Source organism: Podarcis pityusensis (genome assembly GCF_964106645.2).
Source record: "Podarcis pityusensis genome assembly, chromosome: 7".
Taxonomy (NCBI): Eukaryota; Metazoa; Chordata; class Lepidosauria; order Squamata; family Lacertidae; genus Podarcis; species Podarcis pityusensis.
In genome coordinates this window covers 80,651,133-80,679,123 of record NC_138031.1, presented here as the reverse complement: position 1 = coordinate 80,679,123, position 27,991 = coordinate 80,651,133, and the positions used below count along the sequence as shown (strand labels likewise).

Sequence of the window (27,991 nt, the reverse complement as noted above, 5' to 3'; positions counted from 1 at the left end):
ATAGTAGGGTCAGTAAAAGTACACATTGCCATATTTTTTCCTTACTGTGCATTCTTCAGTTATTCATCACACGGCCATCATGCAGAGTCTCCCACAGAATTCATTATCCTGACGATACCTTGCTCTGGGATTATTTATATGTGGTTTTTCTGAAGACAAGATTGAAACACAGTTCGAGCCAGTTTCTGAGCTGCCGCACCTAGAGAAAACACAGTAATTAATAACCAAATAAAAAAAACCCACACAACTGAAACATTAAAACTACAAATGACAGAGCCTGTGTAGTGTAGACTAGGACCTGGGATATCAGAGTTCAAGTCCACACTCCGTGTTGAAGCTCACTAACAGACCTTAGGCCAGCCATAGTCTCTCATCCTAATCCACCTCAAAAGAAGGTTGTGAGTATAAAATATGGAGAGGGAGAAGTGCGCCACCTTGAGGTCCTTGGATGAAAGGTAAGATGCAAAATGTAAAACTAAGTAAAATTACAGCTTTTTTCCAGTCGGGACTCACCGGAACTTCGTTCCAGCACCTCTCTGGTGGGCACCATTGCCACTGTAAGAGTAAAATTTTTCTCACAATACTGAGTAAAATGAATTAAATTGAATAAAAATTAACATCTTCCCTTCAGATAAAGGGAAAAGTTCCCTTTGTCATTTGCCTCTTAATTTCAACAAAAATCTGACATTATCCAGTTATCTCATAAATGGTGCCAAACAGTTGCAAATTCTCCCCTAACAGCACGTTTTATCATAGACCAAAGAAATCAGTCCTCGGCGCCCTAACCTGCGGAAATTTTTTTTTTGCGAAAAAATCCCTAACCCGCGGCGTCACAATTTCACCAAAAATCTGACGTTATCCAATTCCCTCAAAAATGGTGCCAAACTGTTGCAAATTCTCCCCTGAAAGGTTTGGTGGTGCAAAAAGAACATTTTATCATAGACCAAAAATCAGCCCTCTGTGCCTTAACCTGCGGAAAAACTTTTTTTAAAAAAAAATCCCAAACTTTAATGCTTTCCTTCAATATTCCACCACCATTCTGTCCAGTTCAAGTAAGGGAACTACCACAAACCCCAGCTCTTATGGTTTACAACTCTGGGAAACGGGGGTGCCGGAGGGATCTTTGCACTACAGCGCCATATACGCTTAAGATGGCCCTGATTACACACCCTTTAAAATAAAAGGGAGTCAACCTGGAAAAGCCCAATAGGGTTGTCACCAGAATGAAAGCACACGATCCACAGGTGTGCATCTTGTAGCTCTGTAGAGGAAAAGGCAGCTCGATAAAATTAAAAGATGCTTACACCTCCTGCTTCTTGGAAGAAAATACTGCATTCAGCTTGGGAAATGCCTCAAAATTTCCCCTCATTTAGGTTTTGTGTCACATTGTAATGTATTCCGTTATGGTTTTTCATTAATGTTTGTATACTTTTAATTTCCACTGAATAACTGAACAAGGGGCCCGAACAGAGCCAATTACAGTGGTACCTCAGGTTACAGACGCTTCAGGTTATACACTCCGCTAACCCAGAAATAGTACCTCAGGTTAAGAACTTTGCTTCAAGATGAGAACAGAAATTCTGCAGCGGCAGCAGGAGGCCCCATTAGCTAAAGTGGTACCTCAGGTTAAGAACCCACCTCCAGAACGAATTAAGTTCTTAACCCGAGGTACCACTGTACTATTATTACTATCACTATTAAAAATTATTAAATTTGTACATTACAGTGGTACCTCAGGTTACATACACTTCAGGTTACATATGCTTCAGGTTACAGACTCCGCTAACCCAGAAATAGTACCTCGGGTTAAGAACTTTGCTTCAGGATGAGAACAGAAATCGCGCGGCGGCAGCGGGAGGCCCCATTAGCTAAAGTGGTGCTTCAGGTTAAGAACAGTTTCAGGTTAAGAACGGACCTCCGTAACGAATTAAGTACTTAACCCGAGGTACCACTGTAACAGGCATTATAGAAGGCGGTCGCCCTGACAACCAACACGCCCGCCTCCCGCCCCCCATCTACAGCTGTCAACGTTTCCCTTTTTTTAAGGGAAATTCCCTTATTCGGAATAGGATTCCTCGCAAGAAAAGGGGAAAGTTGACAGCTCTGGCCCCATCGGCATTTAAAACAGGCTTCCTCGGTCACGCATGTGCAAAGGGCCCGTCGCCATCCTCAACCACGTGGGCTCCGGTGCAGACGCTTTTGTCTCGTTCCCTCCCGCCCCTTAGCTCCGCGCTCCTAAGTAAAAAGGCCCGGGCCGAAACTGAGGCGGGGAAGAGGCGTGAGGCAGGCCACGCAACTGCTCATTGGCTCTCGGCAGCCCTCGTGACACGAAACACCGCAGCCTGATTCGCTGCCTGGGGGGGAAGGGGGGCTCTCGCGCTCCTCTTCTTGCTCGAAAGGCCGGTTCGCTGGGATGCTCCTCACTTGGGAGGGAGGAAGATAGAAGGCAGCTCATGAGGGGCTGGCGAGGGGCTTCGCGGTAAGGTGTCCGGTAAGTGTGTCTGTTGGCGGACCCCCTCCCCACCGCTTCAGCGCTTTTTTTTCCTTGGCGACGAAACGGGAGGGAGGTCTCAGGCAGACGACCCCCCCTCTCTTCGAGAGAAGGCGCATGCGCGTGAAGAGCGTCCGGCTCGCGCTCATTCGGAGTGGCGGTTGCGGTCAGTAACGGTCGTCCTCTGACGTCGTCCGCGTTCCATCCGCGCCCCCCCCCACTTGCCCTCTCCACACACGGGATGGCGGGCAGGGGGCCGGTGGGAATAAGTGTGGCCGAACCTCCCTTGGCAGAGGCAGTCTACCACGGGGTCCTATGGAGGCAAAGGAGGCTGTGTGCTGGCTGGGCCTTTATTGTGACACCCCCTCCCCAACCCCCACGTCACTGAGGCATCAGGCTGGACCAGTTGGCCTTAACTGGGCAAAGCAGTTCTTACGCAAAATACAAAGGGCAGCACAATTATCTTTTTTACAGGTGTGTAGGAGGGGAATTCCTGCAGGTGCAGCTTTCTTCACCTCAGTGTCAAGCAAGCTGAAGCTTGTCGAAACGTATTATTTGCTGGAGTCCTGTGCGGTCATAACTTGGGGGGTTGAAGCGCCATAATTCCTAAGATGTGACACCCCCACTCCCCTAAAACAGTAGCCACAACCCACCCACAATGTTATCACCGCTCTTCGGCTAAGGGGTAACCTGTCATGTCTGCTGCTCACCTGAGATCCAGATAACCAGCTGTTGAAGCAGCAGGTGGAAAAGAGCTGGCACACCCATTGCTGGTGTTTAAGGGGAATTACCTATGTAATCAAGGACTTGATGATCCTCTGAGCAGACTGCCATCCTCCCTGCTGTAATGCAGTATCTCGTACCGAACTCAGTGGGAGTGCAAAATAAATGAGCATGAATTGCTCAGAAAGAGTCACAGGCTTGTGAGAATGCTGCAAGGCCATTGTGTTACCTGCATTGTGTGCTTTTTGTTGCATGTCGCAAGAAGCCGCCAACCCTTCCCCTCTATTGCTCATTTTTGACTATTCTGACTATTAACCCCCTTTTAGAGAAAAAACAAAATAGGAGATACATATCTTAGTGGAGCAAATCCTATTGGTCAAGGAAAGTGCAGGCCTTTAACACAAAACCTTTTGTCGATGAAGCACACAAAAAACCTCTGCTGTACAGAATGCAAAGTTGCTTGCAAATACATGATTTCTTTAAAAAAAAAGCTCCTTAAATGTATCATACCACTGATCAGAAGTTTGTTATATTGTATATTGCTCAAATAATCCAGAGTCCCAAGATTCTGTTCTGTGTATTTTTATCCACTATGTTTATTAAGCTGTTAAAAAAATATAAAAACAAGGATGAATTCAAAGAGAGAGAAATGTTCACCCACAAATCACAAGCTGTTGTCTGATTTTTATTTTTGAATGGGTTTTCATTACACCTTACTCTTTATCAACAAGGAATAAGGGGAAGAGTGGAAGAGAGGGACACACAAAAAATACCCAACTTTTTATGTGAAGCCATAAGGCAGGGATGGAAAACCTTTGGCTATCTCATCCAGAGCTGGTCACTGGACATGCAAGCTAGGACTGATGGAAGGTGTAGTTCAGCAACATCTTTAGTTCTGCAATGTCTGTCTTGAATCAAGTCTAGATGCAGACCTTGGCTTAAGGCTTCAGCACTGGGCCAACACCACCTTGCCCCTGCCCTCTGTATTATGTAACATCCAGCCTGATGAAGCATTCTCAATGACTTGGAAGCGGCGCTCGCTATTTTGTGACTTTTTGATTCTCCCTGAAGATATTGCCACACAGGATTTTGAAGAGGAATATTTGCATGTTTTCCATATAGTTTCTCCTTCACATCTACTAAACCAAAACAGTGTTTCTCTACGTGTCTAGACACAACTTAAATTAATGACATTTCCCCTACTAGTGCAACATACTATGTTATTACTGGTGGTAATTCTTACCTGTAAAGCTCTTAATAGCTTGGGCCCTTTTGGCTGCGCCTTCTTCAGTATGACCTTCCTCCTTGCTGTTAATGTAGGGCTGGGGAACCAGGTTGTTGGTTAATAATTCTCATAATCCCTGACCATGCTGGCTGAGGCTGATGGGAATTGGAGTCTGAACATTTGGAGGGCCAGAGATTCCCAACAACTACAATAAGTTCTGCTTCATCTCACAAGGTTAAACTTTTGAGGTTGTTGAACAAGGCCTCTTGCATCATAGAACCAGTGACTTTAAAATTTCCTCCCTGGGAGATGTCCACTTGAGCCTAAATCTTTTATAGGCCTACTTGTTCAGACAGCATTGAAGATTAATGGTGGCAAGTATATATCAGGGATGTCCAACAGGTCAATCGGGATCGACTGGTTGATCCCTGGGAGGTTTTGGTAGATCGCGGTAGATCGCTGGCTCCTCCATCCGGCCTTGCCCTCGCGCCCGCCCCCCGTCCTCTAGATTGCTAGAACGGAAGATGGACTGTCTCCTTAGTGATTTATTGGTGAGTCCCTGTGTTCATTTTTTAGACCTGACCCCCCCCCCAAAAAAGGGATGTTCCTCCCTAAAAAAGGCTCAGCAGCTTTTACCTGAACCCCCCCCCCCAGGGGTACATCACTGCCAGATTTTAATCATGTGAGTAGATCATGTGAGTAGAGTAGTCTCTTGGAAGTTGGACATCCCTGGTATATATAATTTTGAGTGCTTCCTGGGGGGAAATGCAGTGAAGTGGGGGTGGACTTCAAAAGCAACACAGTGAGCAAATTGAGTATGTTCAGTGGATGTGGAATGCTGGTGGCAGTTTAGGGATAGGAGAAACAGAAACCTAGGAAATGGGGAGTTGAACGGAGTATCCTGGAACAGGGCATGGTAGCCTGTAAGGAATTCTAAACACTTCACTATACATGTTGCAGGTTCCACTTCTAATCAAGAAATATTATTGTATTATATTATTAGAATAGAATAAAGCATATAATATTACATATTATATTATTAAGTAATGTTATATCAAGTAATGTTAACACTAAGAAAGAAAAAGTGTTTTAAATTAGCAGAATGTCTGTGAAATATTTGTTTTAATTGCTCTGGAGTAAATTGCAGTATGGGGATACACTAATCGTTTACTTAACTGCTTTCTTTTGTCATTTTCCTTACAGGACTCTGCTATGGCGAATAAGCTTTATGTGACTTTTCTTTTCATATACTTGTTTTCTGAAGCTCGCCACCATGGCTTGGAATCAACCACTATTTCACAAACTACAGAGAACCTTATACCTGAGAAGGCAGCTGGTATCAATGTTGATTTGGCCACGCTTATGCAGAGACATCACCTTCAGGAACTCTTCTCTCGTTATGGGGAGAACAATACATTGACTATAGAAGGATTTAGAAAACTTCTACGGAGTATGGGCATTGAGAAGGTGAAAAGAATTTCCCAAGATCATGAGCACCACCGTCACCACCATAATCATGTTACCCTCAGTACAAATTCTGAGAAAATAGGTTGCCCTAGTGACGAACCTGTCGGTGGAAGCAAAAATCATTTGAATAATTGGGCAAAGGATTTGTCTAGCAAACAGAATACAGAACACCAGCAGGGCTCTGTGAATAGCAAGAGTACAACGGTTGCTATAGCTGCATCCACCTACACCACGACCACAGAAGGCAATCCTTTGATACAGCATTCAGAAACTGCAGAATTGAAGTCTACACGTATAGGCCTTGCCAACCCCAATCCTAGCATTGTTCTAGAAAGCAGCAATGTGAGTTCACTTGTAAATGGAAAAACAAATGAATCGCTTGTTTTCGTGAGGGAATCAGAAAGAGGAAGTTACATGTATTCGAAAATAAGAAAAATTACACAAGAGGTACTTGGAGATTGTTTTTTATTGAAAGGAAAGTTGTGATGTTTGGTAGCGTTGTATTTCTTATTCTTTATGAGCACTTTTTCGACAACCCCCTGCTGCATATTTTCTACATTGCTTTTCCACTTCATAGAATTGCTGTATAAGGGTCAAGAGTTATGAAACTGTTCAAGTCTAAGATTTGACTTGAACCTTGCCAGGGGCATTTGGGTTGGGGCTGCTGAAAACCTTGGGGACAGGGCACTTCTAAGTTAACACTTTTTATTATCTACAGATTTATCTCCCCCTTCAGAACAGCAGAAAATGTTCTTCCCCTCCTGTTTTTAACCTTAAAGCAACCTTGTAAGGTAGCTTAGGTTAAGAGACATTGACATGCCCCAGCTTTGCGGTTGATGAGTCTGTTTGTTCCTAGCGTTTTGCTATGCTACAGTATAAAGGTAAAGGGACCCCTGACCATTAGGTCCAGTTGTGGCTGACTCTGGGGTTGTGGTGCTCATCTCACTTTATTGGCTGAGGGAGCCGGCGTACAGCTTCCGGGTCATGTGGCCAGCATAACTAAGTGGCTTCTGGCGAACCAGAGCAGTGCACAGAAACGCCATTTACCTTCCTGCTGGAGTGGTACCTATTTATCTACTTGCACTTTGATGTGCTTTCAAGCTGCTAGGTTGGCAGGAGCAGGGACCGAGCAACGGGAGCTCACCCTGTCGCGGGGATTCGAACCACCGACCTTCTGATCGGCAAGTCCTAGGCTCTCTGGTTTAACCCGCAGCGCCACCCGCGTCCCTATGCTACAGTATAGTGGCTACTTTATTGAGAAATGCTACAGTATAGTGGCTCGCAATAAAGTAGAATACATTTCTAAACATGCATTCTGTTATTTAAATGTATTTGCCATAAGTGCATTTCTGTTAGCGTATCAGCAATCAGGGGTCTCATGGGTGTGCTGCCAGTATGCTAATACCATATTCCAGTGGGCCAGGTCATATCTACTTTTGTGGCATCCGTTTTTTGAAAGAAGGAGTAGGCAAGCTTTCTAATCGTTCAGACAGGATGGAAAAGTAGTGAATCTGATTGTAGCCTTGCAAATAACTAAACACATTTTTCCAGGCCTCAACATTTTATTAGTCCAAAGTTTGTTTTAAAGTAATTTTTGACATATCTGCCACAAGGGGGAAAAGAACTTATTCTCTTCTACAATACTCTTCTCCACCTGGTTGTATTGAAATAATTTTTATTCACTATCTGGTAGGTAGCTATTTAAAAGCTTAGTTTAACTACCGTATATGCTCCTTTTTTCAACCAATGTGGTTACCTTTAGTTGACATTAAATTTCAAGCCATATTTTTAGAATTCCAATGATTTTAATTTTCGTCTTCATCATTAAAAACATTTTTGAATGACTGTCCACTGCTTATAAAAATTCCCTTCATTAATCAAGTTGTCTGGATAAGTTCTTAATTGGAATGCTATCAAATAAACCTATGTTATGAAACCCTTTGGCCTCTCTGTAGCTGGCCTATCAAAATAATTTCTACCTAACTTGTTCCTTTGTTCCCAGTTCTTTTGGTATAGAAATGTCAAACTTACATCTCCTTAGGTTGATAGGGGTGGCATGCGTCTGTGCCATATTGTGCATTATTTAAGAAACCCCACCTGTTTCAAAAGCAGAATGCTGTGTGTTTTGGGTTTTTAAGTGGTGGCATGGGGAAATCAAATCAGAGAATTAGTTGCACATTTCTTTTGAATTTTTGCTTATAAATACATTTGTTACTACCCTATATATATGACAAATTTTGTTCCGTTTTGCCTGTTTGTGATTTTTAGCTTTTTTTGGTATAGCACTTGAATCTTTCCAGTTAAGTTCCCAACGTTTATGTATGCATTTTCCTCAAATGTGTTTGTCTCTTTTATAGTGCTTCAATGCTTCAAAACTGATGCTTTCTCATGGAATAAGTACAAGAGTTCCATTGACAGCCATAGAATTTAGTTATATTTGCCCTGCTATTGTTAACCAGATTGATGGCAGATATTGTGTAATTCATGCAACAAGTGAAAAGACAGAAACTCCTCCAAAAACTTATTCATTGCAAGTAGGTACGTTTGTTGGTGAAGTCAAACATTTCCTATTTAATCTCTTCTTTGATGCTGTACTTAAAGCAAAATATTGAACACTAATTTGTTTTGGATGATTCTGCTATCTTAAAGTCTTTGTGGTTTTGTTTTGAAGGGCAAGAAACCTCAAGCAAGGGACACAATACCTGTTTTTATTTAGGTGAACTAGTGTTCACAATGCAGCATGCAATCTTTTGTGTTACATAGAAATTATTCCTCCCACTGAGTGCTTTACGAAATAAAACTTCCCTCCCTGACATAAGGTGGAAGAAATTGGTTACTCAAGAAAGCAAGCTGTTTTTTCTTCTTCTTTTCAGCTTGGATCGGTGGATTTATATCCATTTCTATCATCAGTTTCCTTTCGTTACTGGGTGTTATACTGGTCCCTCTTATGAATCGTGTATTTTTCAAGTTCCTTCTAAGTTTCCTTGTAGCATTAGCAGTTGGTACCCTAAGTGGAGACGCTCTTTTACATCTTCTTCCGCATGTAAGTATCTTCTTTTTCATTGTATTTACTGGGCATGAATCACTTTGGGACATAGTACTACAGTGGTACCTCTGGTTATGAGCTCCACTAACCTGGAAGTAGCTGCTCCTGGTTGCGAACTTTGCCCCAGGATGTGAACAGAAATTGTGCACCAGAGGCGCGTGCGCACGCAGCGGAAAACCTCATTGGCAAAAGCCTCAGGATAAGAACGGTTTCAGCTTAAGAATGCACCTCCGGAATGAATTAAGTTCGTAACCAGAGGTACCACTGTACTGTAAATATGATCAGGAAATGTCTGTAATTGCACCATAATAATCCTACTTGTGGCACACCTCAGTATAATAAAGTTTTTAATTTAACAGCTCAGTTTCCACATCAAACTACTCTGTGGTGTATTTTTCCTTACAGTCTTAGAGCCAAACTAAGCATTACATTAATTTCATGAATGCATGCAATATATGCATTTTCTAAAATGTAAATAACTAGGGATTGAAAGGGAGCAGCACTGGGGGACCTGAGAAAGTAGAAAGGAGGAGTTTAACCACAGCCACCCTACCGTGGTTCTGGTGAAAAGCCATCATTCCCTACCAATGCAAATTAACAGCTTCGGGTGGGAAAGAATAATCATGGGGTCATGGCCGGTGAGGAGAAGGGGAAACTTGCCCATTGTCCCAATACTGTTCAACACTGCCTAATGCTGCCTCTGCTCTAGCTCTGCTATTAAGTACATATGCTATTAGGTTAATTAGAGTAATTAATAAGTGCCATGCTGAATCAGACTGAAGGCAAATCTAGTTCAGTATCCTGAACTAGGATGCTTTTGGGAATGCCACAGATAGGATTTGGTAATCCAGTTTGTGCCCAGCTGTAAATGTTTGCTTGCTACTGTAGCAGTTTATAAGATCCAACTATAAATCTGCCAAAACAAATCCTTTTGTGCCATAGCTGTGCTACTGTAGTTGAAATTCCTCCTTGTTTCAACTGAGTATAAAATCTATAGAACCCAAGGCCATCACTGCAATCTGAAGATCTGGCATTGCTAATATAAGAAGAGACACTGGTAGCACAGTGCTTTGGTATTATACAGATAGAACGCTCAGTGCAGCACAGCAGCTAAGCCAGGTTTTCTCTTAACCTGGGGTCGTCGTTAAGAAGCTAAACAACAAGGGAGAGCCAGCATGGTGTAGTGGTTAAGAGCGGTGGACTCATAATCTGGTGAACCGGGTTCGATTCCCCACTCCTCCACATGCAGTTGCTGGGTGACCTTGGGCTAGTCACACTTCTCTGAAGCCTCTCAGCCCCACTCACCTCACAGAGTGTTTGTTGTGGGAGAGGAAGGGAAAGGAGATTGTTAGCCGCTTTGAGACTCCTTCAGGTAGTGATAAAGCGGGATATCAAATCCAAACTCCTCTTCTTCTCCTCCTTGGGAGTCTGCATGTTTGCACTAAGCCACGAGTTGGCTTAGTGTTGCATGCAAACACGGCCATAATACCATGAGATGGTATGATATGGGAAACAGGAAGCTTCCTTATACTGAGTCAGACTGTTAGTTCAACTAGCTTGGTACTGTTTACACTGCCTTGCAGTGGCTCTCTGGGGTTTCAGACAAGGCTTCTCTCTCAGCTCTTCCTGGAGATGCCAGGGTTTGCTGCTGTGACCTTCTGCATTCAGAGCACATGTTCTGTCACTGAGCTGTGACCCTTCCTCATACCACTTCAGACTAAGATAAGCTTTTTTATTTTTTAATGCTCATCTTTGTGAACATTCCATGCAAATAAAACTAATAAACGAGCCTAGAACCACTGATGCACAATTATTATTTGCAAGGAGCTGTTTTTACAGGAGGAAGCATTTGAAACTGGTGCTCTTCTTTGTCTGAAGTGGTACAGTCCACTCTACCCCTTTGAGATCCAAGCCTTCTGCATGTGTAACCCAGGCTTTAATCAGTGTCACTTTTCATCAAATCAGACATAGGTTCAACTGTTGAAACAGATATGAAAGCTAGGAGCTAAATGCCACCTTAAACCAAGGTTATGGGCTCAACAACAGAATGTCTAGGCGCACTTTTTTATAACAAGAATACAAAGCTGAAAATGAATGAACTGCAGTTAATATCTTACGTTCATTTTTCAAATCGTCTAGTCCTCATCTGAAGACTGCAAAAAACAAAGCCATGCTTCCCCTGCCCACTCCCCATATATTCTTAAGAGGGTCTCTTCTCCAGTCTTCAGAGAATGGCTAAAAGTGGGGAGGCAGAAAAAGGTCCTCTTTTCCTTCCACTGTGCAGTTTTAATCTGAATTTTTAGGCTCAGAAACTGCTCACAGTAATGAAATTCCCTGTCGCAAAACACGCCTAGAACAATGGGAGTTTCAAATGCTGCCCCAGATACTCCTCCCAGACTTTGAAATAAACTGATGCTGGCAGACTCTTCCACTCCCCACGTCTTGTTGTTGTGTATGGAAAGGTGTCTGAAGTAATTTTCCCCCCTTCTTTCCCCCCAACGTTTAGTCTCATGGAAGTCATCATCATCATCATGAAAAACCATTACTGGAACACAGTAAAGACCCCACTTTTAAGCATCTTGTTTTTCAAAGTGCAGAAGACAGTGCTAACTTGGATTCTACGTGGAAGGGCCTCACAGCCCTTGGTGGATTATATTTTATGTTTCTTGTTGAGCACCTGATCACACTAATTAAACAGTTTAAAGACAAGAAGAAAAAGGTAGAGAAATCATGTATTGAAAAGTGAATTTAAGTTTTTCTGTGTCCAAATCTTAAGGGATGGTTTACACAAAGCTTGAACAGTATAAGCTTTCCTTGGTGAGGGAACAGGAAGCACCTAGATGAATTGCAGCACTGTGGAGGGATAGTTTTAAAAAATAAAATTGTGTTGAAAGGGTTTAAAAGTTGATGGGATAAATAGTGAATCAGAATCAGAATTGGTTGAAATGTTTCATTTAGACTTGAAACTTTTAATAGTGAGCAAAATGACTTGGGTTGCTTGTTGTGAATTTTATCACTTATGTGCAGTTTCTTTCCTGTATTTCAACTTCTGATTTTCTTAATCCATTTCATGTTTTTATTGATAATAGTCTACGAGATATATAGTGTTCAAGATGTGTACCTAAAATGTTAATAACTTAGTGTAATTCTTCAGAAAAAAAATGAAGATGATGAAGCAGAAATCAAGAAGCAACTATCTAAATATGACTCTCAGCTTTCAACAAATGAAGAAAAAATAGACACAGATGATAGTAAGTTTTAATAAATGTTGTACAGCATTGTCATTCAAAATGTTATGGGTTCTTCTTTGTGTTTCCATGCAGCCAAATTGGTATCTAAGTGTATTGTGCATTTTTCTACACATATAGCTAAAAGGTGATTATTGTTTCTGGTCTGATGAACCACCCTTTTTTGCTACTTTTGATACAGTGGTACCTCAGGTTACAGACACTTAAGGTTACAGTCTCCGCTAACCCAGAAATAGTACCTCGGGTTAAGAACTTTGCTTCAGGATGAGAACGGAAATCGCACGGCAGCAGCGGGAGGCCCCATTAGCTAAAGTGGTACCTCAGGTTAAGAACAGTTTCAAGTTAAGAACGGACCTCCAGAACGAATTAAGTTTTTCACCTGAGTTACCACTGTACTTCAGCATATTCATATAATCTAAGATGCTCTGGAAATGACTACAAAAGTTGACACTAACCTATAGCTTATATGAGCAGTATGAATATGCATTCTTAGAATGTGCCTATCTAGTAGGGTTCAGTATATGGAAGTGATCTTATTATCCAAGAACAATTTCTCATCGATACAAGATGAGGTTTATACTGTATCTTGTACTAATCCATTATCCCATTGCATAGAATCATAATACTTCACTTTATCTGCGTTTCAAAGCAGGAAAGAATAGCAATTCACTTCTGACATGTAGCTGCTGCTTAACGTTTGAACAGTTTGTGGAATTACTTATTTAAGTTATCTATTAAAGCTGTTTCTAACAGCCCAGTTTTCAAATGCTGTTATGCTTGGTTTTCTGCAAGAGAGCACTTTCATACTGCCTTACCAGCATAATTGACCATTTATTTCTTAATTATACGTTCTATTTTTGTGCAATTCTGAAATTTAGGAACCACTTTTTTGTGTGGTTAATAGTGCGGCACTGAGTATTGCATCAGTTGACTCTTTAAATAGGAGCCCAGAATGGGGGGGGGGGGGCGGAAGCAAATGGGTAAGCACTGGTTTCAAGTTTAAATGCATTTTTCATAGTGATAATTTTCCTAGTATTTGTATAAGACCAAGAACTTATTTTCACTTGTTTAATTATGTTATGAATTCTGCTGTCAATGTAAAATGGGGCTTGCCCAGCATAAGCCTGCAATATTATCTTGTTCAGTACTTCCACTCCAGTAGAGTAAAATACTTCATTGATCTCCAAATAGGGAAGATAATTTGAAGATGGAAAGTGTCTTGGCTCAGGGTGGTATGGAGAAATTTCTCACCTGGCTCATTTATGGATTCATCCCATAGTAACATTTCTGTAATAAACAGCACACCTTCTAGCCGTCAGCTCTGTAGAAAAGGCAAGGTGGCAGGTTGTACATTAGGGTTGCACATTTCTTTGAATTTCTTAATACAATCCTATATACGTGAAGTATTGCAACAAGAAAATGTGGCTGGCAGAAGATGCTTATAAAAATGGATCTGAAATTAATGTGTTTCACACACACCTCTTCCAAGATCCATGGCTATAGAAATATCTAAAAGTAGAATGGGTAATATGTGGCACTCCAGATATTTATGGATTCTCATCTCTTATCAGTCCCAACCTACGTGACAAATCACCAGGAGAGAGAAGGCAGGTGACAGATTTCCCATCTCTGACATAAAATATTTTATGAGTAGGATATCAAGTACCGAAAATGTTGCGGTAGGCAAAAGTGTTCTGAATGTTCTGTTGCGTCTTTTTGTTTTGAGAATGTAATCTGCTTTTCCTGTGTTTCACAAAGGGCCAGAAGCTTACTTGGGGGCACATGCACAAGAGCCTTCGAACTTCATCTCCCAGAAGCCAGTAGTACAAGAAGAAGAAGAAGTTATGATAGCTCACCATGAGCCTGCTGACCATGAATATGCATCCAGGGGGTGTAGAAATAAATGCCATTCACATTTACATGACACCCTAGGACAGTCGGATCATCTCAGTCACCATCACCATGATTACCATCATATTTTGCATCACCATCATCATCAGAACCATCACCCGCATAGCCATAGCCAGCGCTACTCACGTGAAGAACTGAAAGATGCTGGTATAGCTACTCTAGCCTGGATGGTAATTATGGGTGATGGACTACATAACTTCAGTGATGGCCTCGCAATTGGTTAGTGTATCTTGATGTTTTTTATTGATTAGTCCCATACATATTGGTGGCCAATCCAATTCTTTTCTGTGCTGTTACCTCTTCATTTCTGGTATTAGTATAAAAGCAGAAAGGCAGACGCCTTGTTGTCTGCTGTTGCAGAAGGCAGGGCTTCTTTTAATGGGTTTGAAAGGAGGGTAGATAATGGTGGGACATTAGGAGAAACTTCTTAACAGGAAGAGCAGTTTGATAATGGGGATCAGTTACCTAGAGGTGTTGTGAACTCTCCAGTACTAGAGGTCTTAGGCCAGGCTTCCTCAACCTCGGCACTCCAGATGTTTTGAGACTACAATTCCCACCATCCCTGACCACTGGTCCTGCTGGCTAGGGATCATGGGAGTTGTAGTCCCAAAACATCTGGAGGGCTGAGGTTGAGCCTGTCTTAGGCAGTGACATTGGACCCTAGGAGGTTGGACCAGATGGCTTAGAAGGCTCTTCTCATCTATGATGGTATTGACTAGTCTCCTCAAAATCCTGTCGTGTGTGAAGCTCACAGTACATTTTCTACCCAGTGGTGGATATACTGCAGATCCAAAGTGTGTTAATGTTTATAGTGAACTTCTTTAATCGAACGACGTTAAAAGTACATACCACTTTCTGATGATAGATTCTATAACAGCCATAGCTGAAAACTTTTTCAGTTTGAGGGCTGCATGCCAACAGTGGAAGGAGCCAGGGGAAAAGTGAGTAGAGCAACAGATGCTACTCTTAACTTAGTACCAGTGTTCGAAACTCCCATTGTTCTAGGTGCTTTTTGCGACAGGGAATTTCATTAGTTCAAGCAGTTTCTGAGCTCTGGGCACAGTACTGTGCCTAAGATTTCAGATTAAAACTGCACAGTGGAAGGAAAGGAGGATCTTTTTTGCCTTCCCACATCCAACAACTCTGAAGACTGGAGAAGAGTCTTAAGAATATTAGGCGGGTGGGCAGGGGAAGTAATGAGACCATGTGAAAAATGAATATAGGATTTTAGCTGCAGTTCATTCATTTTCATCTTTGTATTCTTGTTATAAAAAAGTGTGCCTAGACATTCTGTTGTTGCACCCATAACCTAGGTTTAAGGTGCCATTTAGCTCCTAGCTTTCATATCTCTGTTTCTAACACGGCTTTGTACAGTGGGCTACATTCCTGCTACATGAAAGGTACAGGCTTATACATACACATCTACATCCAGGCAAGCAAGCAGCCTTATCACAGTTTAGGGATGCATTCCAGCCAGGCAAAAGCACTCAAGGGGACATGGCCTGAGGCAAGTCCAAAGGTAAGATGGAGATGCTTAGAGGGAGCATGGGAGGAAAAATCACCGCTGATTTACTCCTCTCTCAGTTCTGCTGTTGCTATGCTACCAGAGTTAAGTCATGGTTTGGCTTAGCAGTAGCGCAAACTAGGTCATCATATATTTATATGTGGATGTAACTGCATTCTTCAAGCGAGATTGCTTCTCTTTAATTTCCTTTGTCTTCTCCCAGGGGCTGCTTTTACTGAAGGTTTATCTAGTGGCTTAAGCACTTCGGTTGCAGTCTTTTGTCATGAGTTACCACATGAACTGGGTAAGAGGGAACCAATTTTGGTTACTGGTAGGGTATTGTTTCTATACATTTACATTTGGTTGATTTGATTGATCACTGTCACAGTTACATTGAGGTATTTCATAGTATGTGTGAATAACAGTAATATCCCATCCTCTTGGGCTCCTGTAGAATAGACTGCTCAAGGGAAAGTGCGCTTTTTAAAAAGCACAACAATCAACTGAAACGGGGCTATCTAATATTGCTTCGTTTCAAGCAAATGAATGCTATCTTGCTTCCAGACCAACAAAGGAAACAAAATGGTTTGAATGATGCAAATGCTTACTTTACACACCGTTGGCAGTGCACTTAATATGGCAATATGCATTGCTGAATGGGAGGTTTTCGACAATATATTGTCAATTTAATGCAAATTAGCTCAGCTTTTCTAGATGTTGTTTAACCAATTACATTAAGTTGTATTGAAGCATAGTGAAATGATACGAGTTTTCCACTGATTGAAAACACAGTAAATTCTAACTATAAAGAGCCATTGTGAGGACGCTTGAATAGTACTATTTCAGTTTAATGTAAACTTTATGAGCATGTCCCAATCTATTTCCAGTAGAGTGGTGGAAAAAACAAATACATTTCAAGTGTGTATACATATGCAGGATATTCATTGTGGCTGCTAAGCTTGCTTGGCTCTCTTGTCCTCCAAAAGTTTTGACCACATTAAAAAACAAAAGCAAAAGCAAATGAGATTTTAAGGCATAAAAATATTTCTTGGGAATCAGGGGAAATGAAGCAGCTGATAAATGACCAAAAATGTTTTGTGTCTCTTGGCAGGAGATTTTGCTGTACTTCTCAAAGCTGGCATGACTGTCAAACAAGCTGTTCTTTATAACGCGCTTTCAGCTATGCTGGCCTATCTTGGAATGGCTACTGGGATACTCATTGGCCACTATGCAGACAATGTATCTATGTGGATCTTTGCACTTACGGCTGGGCTGTTTATGTATGTGGCCCTTGTTGATATGGTAAGTACTGTATATAAGTATCATTGGATATTGATAGCACTCTGGTACGAAATAGTTGCAGCAACAGAACTTTAATCAAAGATGATGCCAGCGTCTGAATTGCTGTATATGAGAGCCTTTCCTCATCAGGCAAAGGGTACATTTAGTTCAGCATCCTAGCAATGGTTACTTAAATTCAGCCAAGGAGAGCTACAAGTACGACATGAAGGAACATAGTCTGCTTGCTTCTATAGCTGACATAGCAGTCTTCTCTCATTGTCCCTAATAGCAAGCTTAAAACAGGTCCACTGAGAAACAAGAGGAAAACTATCAGCATGCTTGGGGAACCCCACGCTTTGCAGAAATACAGCAGCTCCCCCATTCAAACAGCCCGGTGAGGACTCTGCATGCTCAACGGACACCAGGAGCCATGGCATGTTGAAGGATAGGGTGGATTGGGGTAAAATGGCTTGTTTGAGCTTCATAAGATAGCATGGTTGTCTGGCTGGAACCCTGCACAAGAGCACTTAGGTTAGAAATTGGGGATATACTGCAGTATTTTATAGCTGCTCTCGTCTTCACAGAAGGGGAATTATTACCAACTTGAACAACTTAATGCCTCAGCATCAACATGTTCTTTCTATGGTATTCAGATTAATTTTGTTTATGTCTTTCTCTCCTTTTTAAATTCAGGTGCCTGAAATGCTCCACAATGACGCTAGTGATCATGGATGTAGTCGCTGGGGCTATTTCCTGTTACAGAATGCTGGGATTTTGTTAGGTTTTGGTATTATGCTACTTATCTCTGTGTTTGAACATAAAATTGTGTTCAGCATAAACTTGTAATTTTTATTTCTTTCTTCTTTTTTTTTACATTCCTGATACTGGCATGGTACTGAAAACTAACTGTGGGCACTTTTTACCTCTTAATTGCCTCCTGATTAGGCCTTTTTAGTAGTGTTAACTGCTTGCATACATGGCAAGAATATAGTATGTAAAAAAGGTTTAAAAAAAAAGGTACCTTTACCAATATAGTATGTAGCACTATGGGGAAACTAGCATATTAAATAGCACACTTTGCCTAACATGGTCAAAGCTAAAACTGTAAGGGAAGTGTTTTTTTATTATTTTGAAAAGTTATTTAATATTGTAAGGATACTTAATAGCATGCAATGTGAGGTTTTGTCTTAGTCTTGTATATGTTAACAAAGTGATCCCAACATGAAGTTGTACTGCTTTTGATGTAATATGATATAGAAAAACTGAAAGCTGTCATTTTCATTCCTGCTATTGCAGGGGGAACAAGCGCTCAGAGCATTCATGACCAGTTATGCTACTGTAAACAAGTTTTCTAATGAAGAGATGAAATATTTGGCTTACCATTAAAATTACATGCTCACTTGTGTTTATGTTCACAAAATTATTAACACTACAGTAAAAAGTTGTGAAATGTCCCACTTCAAGGCCTCAAATCTACATCGAGTCAAGGTTCTACATCAAACAAATGCATGTAGTTTTAAAAATTGGAATGTGACAATATTTTCAAAAAGAGCTATGCTGTGTATTTAAGTGAAAGTGTTGACAGAAATCTAAAACCAGTGGGGGACAAAACAATTACCAGAGCTGCCTCACAATATTGGGAAGGTTATAAGGAATGAACTGCACAGACAAAAGAGCAAAAGTACGGGGAGACTGTAGAATTCTGCTCTGAACTGTATTGCGTGCACACTTAACAGTTCTAAGTTTAGTAGTGCATGGGGCAGAGTGAATAGTTGAATCGGAATTGTTTTTTCACACCATACGTATGCTTAAAATAGAAACTAGTGTTGGAAAGAACATCTTTCACTTCCTAGAGAACTGGATTCTTAAGAGCTTGGTGGTATGAAAAGCATGTGTGCAACAGGAGTGTCACAGGCCTAAATCAGCTGCTAAGACGCATGTCATAGTTTGGACAGAGTAGCAGTTCTCCTAATTCTATAATACTAGCTTTTGCTATATATTTTACCAGGATAGCTTACCTTTATGTGCGCTTCAGACAAGAAGCTCCTTAAAATGTATTTTGTTGCTGGCCCAACCTTGCTCATAAAGTTCCATATGATCTGGGTTGATAGATCATACCAACTTAGGTTGATAGCTCAGTCAGTAGAGCATGAGACTCATGATTGAGTTCGAGCCTCACATTGGGCAAAAGATTGCTGCACTGAAGGGGGTTGGACTAAATTACCCTTGTGGTTCCTTCCAACTCTATGATTAAATTAATTTAAATCTACTTTTTTGCTGATCGTCTCAGTTTTTAGAGAATTCTAGAGTAGGACTTGATGATCTTTTCCAACTCTTTGCTCAGTGCAGGATGCAGTTGAGGTATCCCTGGCATGTTCAACCTGTGCTTAAACACCTGGCAAAACAGAGCTCATCACCTCCTGAGGCTGCCTATTCCATTGTTAAATGGCTCTTATGGACATGTTTCTCCTAAAGATAAGGCGAAAACTGCTTCTCACCAGTTTCCCAGCATTGGTTTCAGACCCGGAGCAGCAGTTTCAGAAGATGTAGATTTCATTGGTATTATAGAACAGACCTGTTACTTCTGCAGAGCATTGTTACTTTCAGGCTTTCTTTGCATGCAGAGAAATTAGACTGATAAAGCAGGGAAGGTGCCAAGGGCATATTCAATATAGATGCTGTTATGTCTTCAGTCTCGTAAAAAAAGTTACAGCTATTGAGCACTAGTCTCAAATATCAATATTTTAGCACTTTCTCTTGTAAAAATTAGTTCACAGTCCTTTATCCATCTCAAAAAAGCCTTTGCTGCACAAAACACTTTGATTTTATGTGTGTATGTAAGGCTGATAAAAATATTTATGAGATGATATTTGTGGATTTAGATACAGGATTTCTTTGTTCAAGTCCAGTACAATCCTTTCTACTGAACTGGATACCATCTAAAATTAAACAGATCGAAGCATTTATTTGAAGAAATAAGCACAATAATAGCTTTTGCAATAGTTTTTATAAGGTAAATGATAGTTTTGGTCTAGAAAAGGGTAGTGTCTCCTATGTCTTGGGCTATAATCTCTTTCCTGGCTAGGGCTCCTGTGTGTTTAAACAGGTGAGCACTCCCACCCCACTATGATTGATGTTTTGTCAAATAGTTTTCAAAATAATGAAATTGGTGTATATCTATAGAACTAGTAGCCTGCCTTCATTCAACTAACAGCTGCTATTTAAATCCACCTCTACCATACTGGCTAGCAATTTGTACATGTAGTACTGCTTGCTTCAGTCAAGTTTTGGGTACTAACTCTTCTTGTGTGCTGGCAGGAAGAGTAAAAAGAAAAGTTGCACAGTACTTCCTATCTGAATATAGCACATCCAACATGGGGAACATCCTAAAGAAGGGGTATGATGATGGATTTGAGGAAGGGTATTTTTCCTAACTGGCAGACTCCTTTTACATAAGAATCTCCTTCCTGTCTCTTTTTATTTTTTAAAAAAAAGTCTGATGGAATGTTCATTCTGTCTGGTAACATCCTGAGTTCTGCTATCAAAGTTACACAACCTTTCAGACCAGCTCCTGGGCAGGGAGAGAAACCTAAGAGGATATTTTAATTTAATTTCCTAAAGCAAAAAGGGGACACAGAACTTTGAGAACCTTGCGAAACAGTTGATTACACAAGAATGTAGCTCAACTATGTCGTACGCATGGAGATTTTAGGACAGAATTCCAGGGAAATGCCTTTTAAAGCCAAATGTCAAAGTAGAAATAATTTTATTGGGGAGGGGGAAGTCATTGAACTTGGGTAGTAACATGTTGCCTGCTTGAGAAAAGATGGGTTTCAGAGTTTCTTGCAGAAGAGCTCTGCTGAGATACTACATCTTTGCAAGGTTTTTAGAAAAGAAAATACATAACTGCCTAGTGTTGTGTGATTATAATTCACACTCAGTGTACATACCACTAAAATACACAAGCATTTTCCGTATGCATGCCTACATATTTTATTGCTTAAAGACACATTTTGTCACGTCTAGAAGCCTATCCTCAGAACTGGAAATTTGACAGCACTGATTCAGAAGAGAAATAAGCTTCACACAAGAGGCATCATTAACTCCAATTTGTCATACTTTCAGGAACAAATGCTTCATGTAGATTCACCCCAATGAGGTAAGTCATAAGTTAATAAATAAGAATGCCATGCTGAATGCTTCTGGCATTACCACCCTGCTTTGTCAGGAAAGGGCTCCCATGTACTTTCTTAATATTGGAAGCTGGTGAATATTTTACTTACTGAGGCTGAATGTTAAGTAATTAGTCTGAGCTCTTAATTCCATGATAGATTTTTTCAAAAAAAAATAGTTGCTGAAACTACTTAGCTGCTCTTTATTTTTAAGCATGAAGTCCGATTCTAGAGTCACGGAACATCTGTGTTCAGAGATTTGCAACTTGCCCATGAATCAGGAAAGTGTGTAGAGAAGCCTCCCACTAGTTGCTGCTGTTCATAAATTTTTTTGGAACTGCAATTCCCATAATCGCTGAAAAGTCCATGGGACAACTGATGGGACTTGTAGTCAGAATATCTGGAGGACACCAGCTTGGGGAAGGATACAGGATATCCTTGCACATTCTTAGCAGGGGCACTTCAGTGAGAAACCCAGACTAATAGCTACTTCTGTGCACATTGGCTGAGAAGTGAACTTCACTGACTTTTAATGCGGACGATACCACGCAGCAGACTTAAAAATTAAAGGAAAACATCATCTTGGTCATGGCATTGTAGAGTTGGAAGTGATATCGAGTGTCATCTAGTTCAACCCCTGCAATACAAGAAACTCCAATAAAGCATACGTGATAGGTGGCCATCCAACCTCTGATTGTGATAATACTTTGTGGAAAGTTACTAGAATGTGGGAAATTTTATGGTTAAACCCCTTGACAGTTCAAGCTTCAAGGCCCCAAAATGTAGGTCCCTTCACAACCAGCAATGAGGTCTAGGTAACCCAGTTGCCTTCTTCAATGGGGTTATGTTCCAGAACAGATCACCATGCCTTTGCAACATCTGTGCTACTGACTCAAGCGTTGGGATTGTTGAAATATATACAACATAGATCAAATTGATTTGTGCGACTCAAATTGAGTCTACTAGACCCAAAACGTTTAAGCAATGTGGACTGAAGTCGCTGGGGGGTCCCCCGCTGCGATTAGAGGCCCTGCAACTTAAGCTTCATTCATTAGTTTTATAGTGGATCTGCCACTGGTTTAAACACTTGACAGAACGGAGGCAACTCGACAACCCTCTGCCTCTTGGTTGGTTAGGTTGATCGATGGGATATGGCCAGGGAGTGATGAAAGATACAGTGGTGCCTCGCAAGACGAAATTAATTCGTTCCACGAGTTTTGTCGTCTTGCGATTTTTTTCGTCTTGCGAAGCACGGTGTCGGGAAAGTTTTGGAAAAGCTTCAAAAATCACCAAAGTCTTTAAAAACCTCAAAAAAGGCTACCACACCGCGTTCTATGAGTTGCTCCTCGAAGTCAAGTCGCAACTGTATTAACGGTGTTAAGAAAAAGGAAACAAACTTGCGAGACGTTTCCGTCTTGCGAAGCAAGCCCATAGGGAAAATCGTCTTGCGAAGCAGCTCAAAAAACAAAAAACCCTTTCGTCTAGCGAGTTTTTGGTCTTGCGAGGTACCACTGTAATAATAATAATAATAATAATAATAATAATTTATTTATACCCTGCCCATCTGGCTGGGCTTCCCCAGCCACTTTGGGCGACTTCCAAAAAAAAATTAAAATACCGTAATACATCAAACATTTAAAGCTTCCCTAAACAGGGCTGCCTTCAGATGTCTTCTAAAAGTCTGTTAGTTGTTGTTCTCTTTGACATCTGGTGGGAGGGCGTTCCACAGGGAGTGATGGAAGATAGAGATGTGAATTTTAAATATTTAACTAAAAGTCAAGCGGCCAGTGAACCCAGCCAGTGTTTGCTGTGATTTTGGGCAGCAACCGCAATCCTCCCGCAAAGGACGCAGCAAAGTTTTTGCTCACAAGCCTCGATTCTTATTTCGTGATTTTTTTTTTTTTTTTTGAGTTTTCGAGCACTTAAAAAATGCAGCGCGCCTGTATGCCAGCCAGTCAACGGAGAGCAATGCGGTTTTGGACGCAACTGAATTCTGAACCTGGGAGGGATCAGAGCTAGGAGTTTCTTTGCTGCATTTCCAAGTCAGAAACGCAAATCAACCTCAGTGCCCTCACCTGTCAACCTGCAATACGGATAACGGACTGCACTGCAAGGCTGTTGGTAAGCTATTTATTTCTCGGCCACAATTCAGAACGGTCTGCATTTGGCGTTAAAAATGTAGCATTGCCGGAGGTTTATTATTTCCCCTCCCACGAACATTTCTCGCGAAATATAGGGCTAGGAAAAGCGTGCACCAGCTTGGGTTTGGCCTAGCTTCTGCCTGACCGCAGCGACGCTAAAATCCCGATTAAAAAAAAAAAAAATCAACTCCATGGGGAAATCTGGCAGATGCGAACCCGGAAGCTCCTTATGGATGCACTGATCTATACTTTTTTCCAATCTCTGCCGGGGGAATGCTCGGGCGCGAGGCGGTTCCGGGTTGCCGCCCTTGGCTCCGCCCCCTCCGCTCCCGCCTCGGCGCGCGACGTCCGCGCGGTCCTAAAGGTGAACGGCTCTGAAGATTCGTTTCCCTTGCGCTCTTGCCAATGGCGGCTGCGGCGCCCGGCGTGACGGAGCGCTACTTCACCCGCTGGTACAAACCCGGTAAAGTTGCAACAGCAGAAGCGCCGCGGAAGCTCTGTCTCGGGGCGGTGGCTCCCCGAGCGGCCTTTTCTCCGGGCTGCTGGTTGGGGATGGTGGGCTTTTTATTTGAAATTTATGAAACCCCTCTTGATTGCAAAAAAACCAAAACAAAACACCAAACAAAGCTCAGAGCGGTTTGCAAAAAGATAAAATATGGATCCGGCGCGAAGGAGGGTTTGCAACAGAGATGGGGGTTGGGGGTCGAATTTGCAGACATCATAAGGGGTGCTGGTGGGGGTTTATTTAAAATTTATGAAACCCCGCTTGATTGGGGGGGGAAAGCCCCTCCAAAGCAAAAAGACGAAACAATAAAATCGAGAAAAAATGGTAAGCCCTGCTTTAAAGCATGGAAAAGTTAAAATACAAAAATAGATCAAAACTGCCTTGATTGAAGCATCTTGGGTAAAAGGTAAAGGGTCCCCTGACCATTAGGTCCAGTCATGACCGACCCTGGGGTTGCGGCGCTCATCTCGCTTTATTGGCGGAGGGAGCCGGCGTACAGCTTCCGGGTCATGTGGCCAGCAGGACTAAGCCGCTTCTGGCGAACCAGAGCAGCGCACGGAAACGCCGCTTACCTTCCCGCTGGAGCGGTACCTATTTATCTATTTGCACTTTGACGTGCTTTTGAACTGCTAGGTGGACAGGAGCAGGGACTGAGCAACGGGAGCTCACCCTGTCATGGGGATTCGAACCTCCGACCTTCTGATCGGCAAGCCCTAGGCTCTGTGGTTTAACCCACAGCTCCACCCACGTCCTTTAGCATCTGGATAGGATTGCCTTAAAGGGGGGTGTTTTTAAGCAGGCAGCAAAAAGGCTATGCAGCAAAGATGCCTGGCTCCATCTCAACAGGCAGGGAGTTCCAAAGTTCAGGCACTGCCGCACCATATGATAGAGTTCCACTCCCAACATCTGGAGGACTGAAAGTCCCCCATCCCTGCTTTACAGGATGCATAGACACATATGCACACTAGTCCAGTAGTAACTGACTCACTCTCTGATTTTCTAAGTCATTTTGGGTTGCCTCGGGCAAGAGAAAGTGGCTAACAAATTTAGTGAATAGGAATAGTAATTTATGTAATTGGAACTGCAGCAGCACATAGCCTTGGGCTGGCCTCATCCAGACCCACCTCTTCCAAGGCCAATCCCTTTTACTCTGAAATGAAGACTTACATTGTGATCCCATGATTCCCATTATGTTACTGATCCCAGGGCAGGTTGCAGCATTAAAAACTATATAAGACGCCTAATGCCCATTCCGTGTTTGCAAGAACTTTAGTGTGGCAGTGCCTACACTTTGGAACTCCCTGCTTATTGAACTGAAGAACTTTTTGGCACCTAAGAGCATTCCTTTTTGGGACTACCCAGATGCTTACGAGGTTGCAATAATTTTAATGTTTTAGTGTTTTAGCTTTTCTATGTTTTAAAGTTCGGTTGTGAATTTTTCTTGATTTTACTGTTTTACCGTTGGTAAATCGCTTTGAGGTTGTTGTTTTTTTTAACAATCATTTTCTAATAAATTATACGTTTTATAAAATTAAAAGCAAAAGGTTTGCAACTGCATTTCTTGCAATTAATCCCCTCTCAAGCCTTTCCACACTTCCTTGTTGTTGTTGTTGTTGTTGCCTCCCCTGCTATAAGAAACAAAAACGGTCAGCTTCTTGGGCCAAGAAGTGTGTTTACATAATTTCAACCAATTTCACCCAACCTCATCTCTGCATGTTTTTTTTTTTTTGTCTGGAAAGTTACGGTACTTATTTGATGGTTAATTCCCTCCTCCACAGATGTCAAAGGTAATCCATGTGAGGACCATTGCATATTGCAGCATTCTAACAGGTAAGCCTTTTTGCAGCCCATTTATTTACATGTTAACTTGGAACTGCTTTTGTGTTCAGTGGGGGGGGGGGTGGTCACTCCAAGTAAGTGAGCACAGGATTTGCTCAATAGCTCTTACTTATTAAGAGATTCTTGCCTCAACATTGAGGCAGTTGAGATTAGCTGCAGTCAGGCGCACATCTAAGGGATGGTGCAACTGATCTACGTTGTATTGTTTTAAATAAGATGTGCATTAACTTACTTATTCGCAGCCAGCGCTAGATTGAGGCCTTTTAGGGCAAAAACTTGCTCTCATGAACAAAAGTGATAGGTTTACTACACATAAGAATTTTTGCAGCTTAATTTAGCTGGATACACCCTGTAACTTTAAAATGTTTTCCTACCTAATTTTTGTACTGGTTTTTTTTTGTACTTTTGGAAAACTGTTTTGAGAAAGCTTCTGGCTTCGTCAAAGTAACTCATCCATAATAAAGCGGGGCTTCCCAAAGTAACATAATTTACTGTATTCAGCAATTTCCCTAGCAGTTGGCTCTGGAGAAGTCCAAGCAGTTCATTGTTCTAACCTCTTTTCTTGTAGAGTCTGTGTTGTCACTCTTGCAGAGGCTCATCCCCTTCTTCAAAAAGGAAAATCCATTGAGAGGATTAGTTACCAGATCAGTGCCAACTGCAGCAGGCTGCAAAATAAAGTTTCTGGGAAGTCTAAACGGGTATGTCTCATTCCATTTTTTAACTTGGCTTTAGTGTGATTGTCTAGTAATAATTCTTTTTTTAAAAAAACACCAATTCTGCTGGACTTAGAGGAGGAACAGTTTTTAAAATATTGTTATCTGTAAGGGGCCTATTGGTATTTACAGAGGGGTTAACATGATATAGACTAAAATAGTATGTGCCTATTGTTGGCAAATGTATTTATGAAGCTATTTTGTGTGAAAGAAGCCCATCTTCCCCCTTTTCCTAGTGACCTGCGCTGCTTGCTTCCTCTTGTGACTTAGGGGAGATTAGATTGCATTAAGAAGAGGGTCTCTGCCTGGCAGTATGATCCATCATACTTGAATTCCCTCCCATATTCTTGCTAGGAGAACAAGAGGGAGACCAGGCTGTCAGTTACTAAATGCCAGTTCAGGTTTACTGAAACAGTTAGAGCCTAGAGCCAACTTTTTCAGCAGGGGGCCGGTCCACTGTCCCTCAGACCTTGTGGGGGCTGGACTATTATTTTGGAAAAAAAAGAAAATGAACCAATTCCTATGCCCCACAAATAACCCAGAGATGCATTTTAAATAAAAGGACACATTCTACTCATGTAAAAACACCAGGCAGGCCCCACAAATAACCCAGAGATTCATTTTAAATAAAAGGACACATTCTACTCATGTAAAAATACGCTGATTCCTGGACCGTCCGTGGGCCGGATTTAGAAGGCGATTGAGCCGGATCGCGCCCCCGGGTCTTAATTTGCCTACCCATGCTCTAAACCTCCCTATCTTCTCACAAAACCCTCTCCAAACCACATCCTCCACCCGTCCTGCTCTGTTTCAACTTCACTTGTTTTGGCCTGGCTAGACTTTATCCTTGAAATGTGATGATGTCTTCTGCTTATCTTGAGAGGGGTGTGTGTGAAAATCTCTGAATCTCTGGAGCCAGAATGCAGCATACTGTACAAGGAATGAGACACATCCATTGCTGTTTTGTCTACTGTCTCCGCGAACCACAAGTTGCTTGCAGAGACCACAGAAGAGGCCGCCCCCCCCCCCCCATTTCTAATCCTGGTGTCAATTGACTTGGCCACCACTGTAAGCATTTCTCTGAAGGAGAAGGGTGTCCTCAGCAAAAATCATGTTACCATTCCTCCCCATCCCCAAGGCTTAATGTCAGGTTACAACAGATGTAAGTTTATACTGGCAACCTAATGGGTTTCATAAAGGACCCTGGATCTGAACATGGGTTTCCTGGCATTCAGAATCTAATGCCTATCAGTTTTGTCCACATTAAGGAAGGAAAGGGCATCTTGCTTAATTTAGAAGTTTTTTTGTTCAGAACAATAAAACAAGGTCCCTGGACTTTTACTGCTGGCAATGAAAGCTGCCAGGCTCTTGGAGAGTTTCCTTTTCTCACAGCCTTAATTTGTATAACCTCTGTTTCTCCCCAGGGTGCTCAGTTCCTAACAGAACTTTCCCCTTTGTGCCGAGTTTTCTGCTCAGATGGAGAAGAGTATACCATATATAGGTAAGCAGGAGAGTTTTGTTTACCTTGCGTTGCTTCTACCATTCGAGAGTTTACTAAACTGGAAATTCTTTGCAGCTGTATAAGAGGGAGATTGATAGAGGTGAATGAAAACATTCTGGACAGTCCACCTCTGCTGCAAGCCAAGGTCAGAATTTTAAGCTAGCTCTTAGCCCTTTTCTTCCTTCTGCATTCTCTCTCTTACTTTTTGTCTCACTTCTCATGTT

General features: G+C 41.8%; 3 protein-coding genes across 10 annotated transcripts in view; 2 read left to right on the top strand and 1 right to left on the bottom strand.

Annotated features, from left to right (window-relative positions):
• The window catches only part of TMEFF1 (transmembrane protein with EGF like and two follistatin like domains 1), a gene marked incomplete at its 5' end in the record, with an annotated part of 103,558 nt that extends 101,968 nt beyond the window's left edge, over window positions 1-1,590 (bottom strand). The window contains one exon of one of the 2 annotated variants that reach the window (XM_081014934.1): window positions 46-1,590. Coding sequence is in view for 1 of the 2 variants with exons in the window: in XM_081014935.1 (XP_080871061.1) it covers window positions 46-52 (7 nt within the window). The remainder of the gene's footprint in view (window positions 1-45) is intronic. The other variant, XM_081014935.1, reaches the window with a different exon arrangement.
• The window catches only part of ABITRAM (actin binding transcription modulator), a 113,173-nt gene that overhangs the window by 84,886 nt on the left and 296 nt on the right, over window positions 1-27,991 (top strand). The window contains exons 1-5 of one of the 2 annotated variants that reach the window (XM_081015065.1): window positions 23,522-23,672; window positions 25,493-25,544; window positions 26,122-26,251; window positions 27,691-27,767; window positions 27,843-27,912. In XM_081015065.1, coding sequence (XP_080871191.1) covers window positions 23,615-23,672; window positions 25,493-25,544; window positions 26,122-26,251; window positions 27,691-27,767; window positions 27,843-27,912 — 387 coding nt within the window. In that variant the 5' untranslated portion in view covers window positions 23,522-23,614. Of the gene's footprint in view, window positions 1-23,521; window positions 23,673-25,492; window positions 25,545-26,121; window positions 26,252-27,690; window positions 27,768-27,842; window positions 27,913-27,991 lie in introns of those variants that run through there. The other variant, XM_081015064.1, reaches the window with a different exon arrangement.
• On the top strand, window positions 2,022-18,284 carry SLC39A6 (solute carrier family 39 member 6). Of its 6 annotated transcripts, none has more exons than XM_081014785.1 (10): window positions 2,022-2,479; window positions 5,643-6,353; window positions 8,264-8,444; window positions 8,780-8,949; window positions 11,459-11,671; window positions 12,107-12,203; window positions 13,959-14,330; window positions 15,839-15,919; window positions 16,727-16,917; window positions 17,590-18,284. In XM_081014785.1, the coding sequence occupies exons 2-10, from the start codon at window positions 5,652-5,654 to the stop codon at window positions 17,740-17,742; spliced, it is 2,160 nt and encodes a 719-aa protein (XP_080870911.1). In that variant the 5' UTR covers window positions 2,022-2,479; window positions 5,643-5,651; the 3' UTR covers window positions 17,743-18,284. The 6 variants fall into 6 exon arrangements, with proteins under 6 accessions (XP_080870911.1, XP_080870910.1, XP_080870913.1 ...); XM_081014784.1 differs by having other exon boundaries at window positions 2,023-2,491; XM_081014787.1 differs by lacking the exon at window positions 2,022-2,479 and adding an exon at window positions 2,569-2,657.

Bases quoted from the DNA above. Each gene is read 5' to 3' on its own strand.
- SLC39A6 (XM_081014782.1), top strand. From the start codon at position 2,807: ATGGAGGCAAAGGAGGCTGTGTGCTGGCTGGGCCTTTATTGTGACACC. The intron at 6,354-8,263 runs GTACTTGGAGAT...TCTCTTTTATAG, and splicing joins TAAGAAAAATTACACAAGAG to TGCTTCAATGCTTCAAAACT. The intron at 8,950-11,458 runs GTAAGTATCTTC...CCCAACGTTTAG, and splicing joins TTTTACATCTTCTTCCGCAT to TCTCATGGAAGTCATCATCA.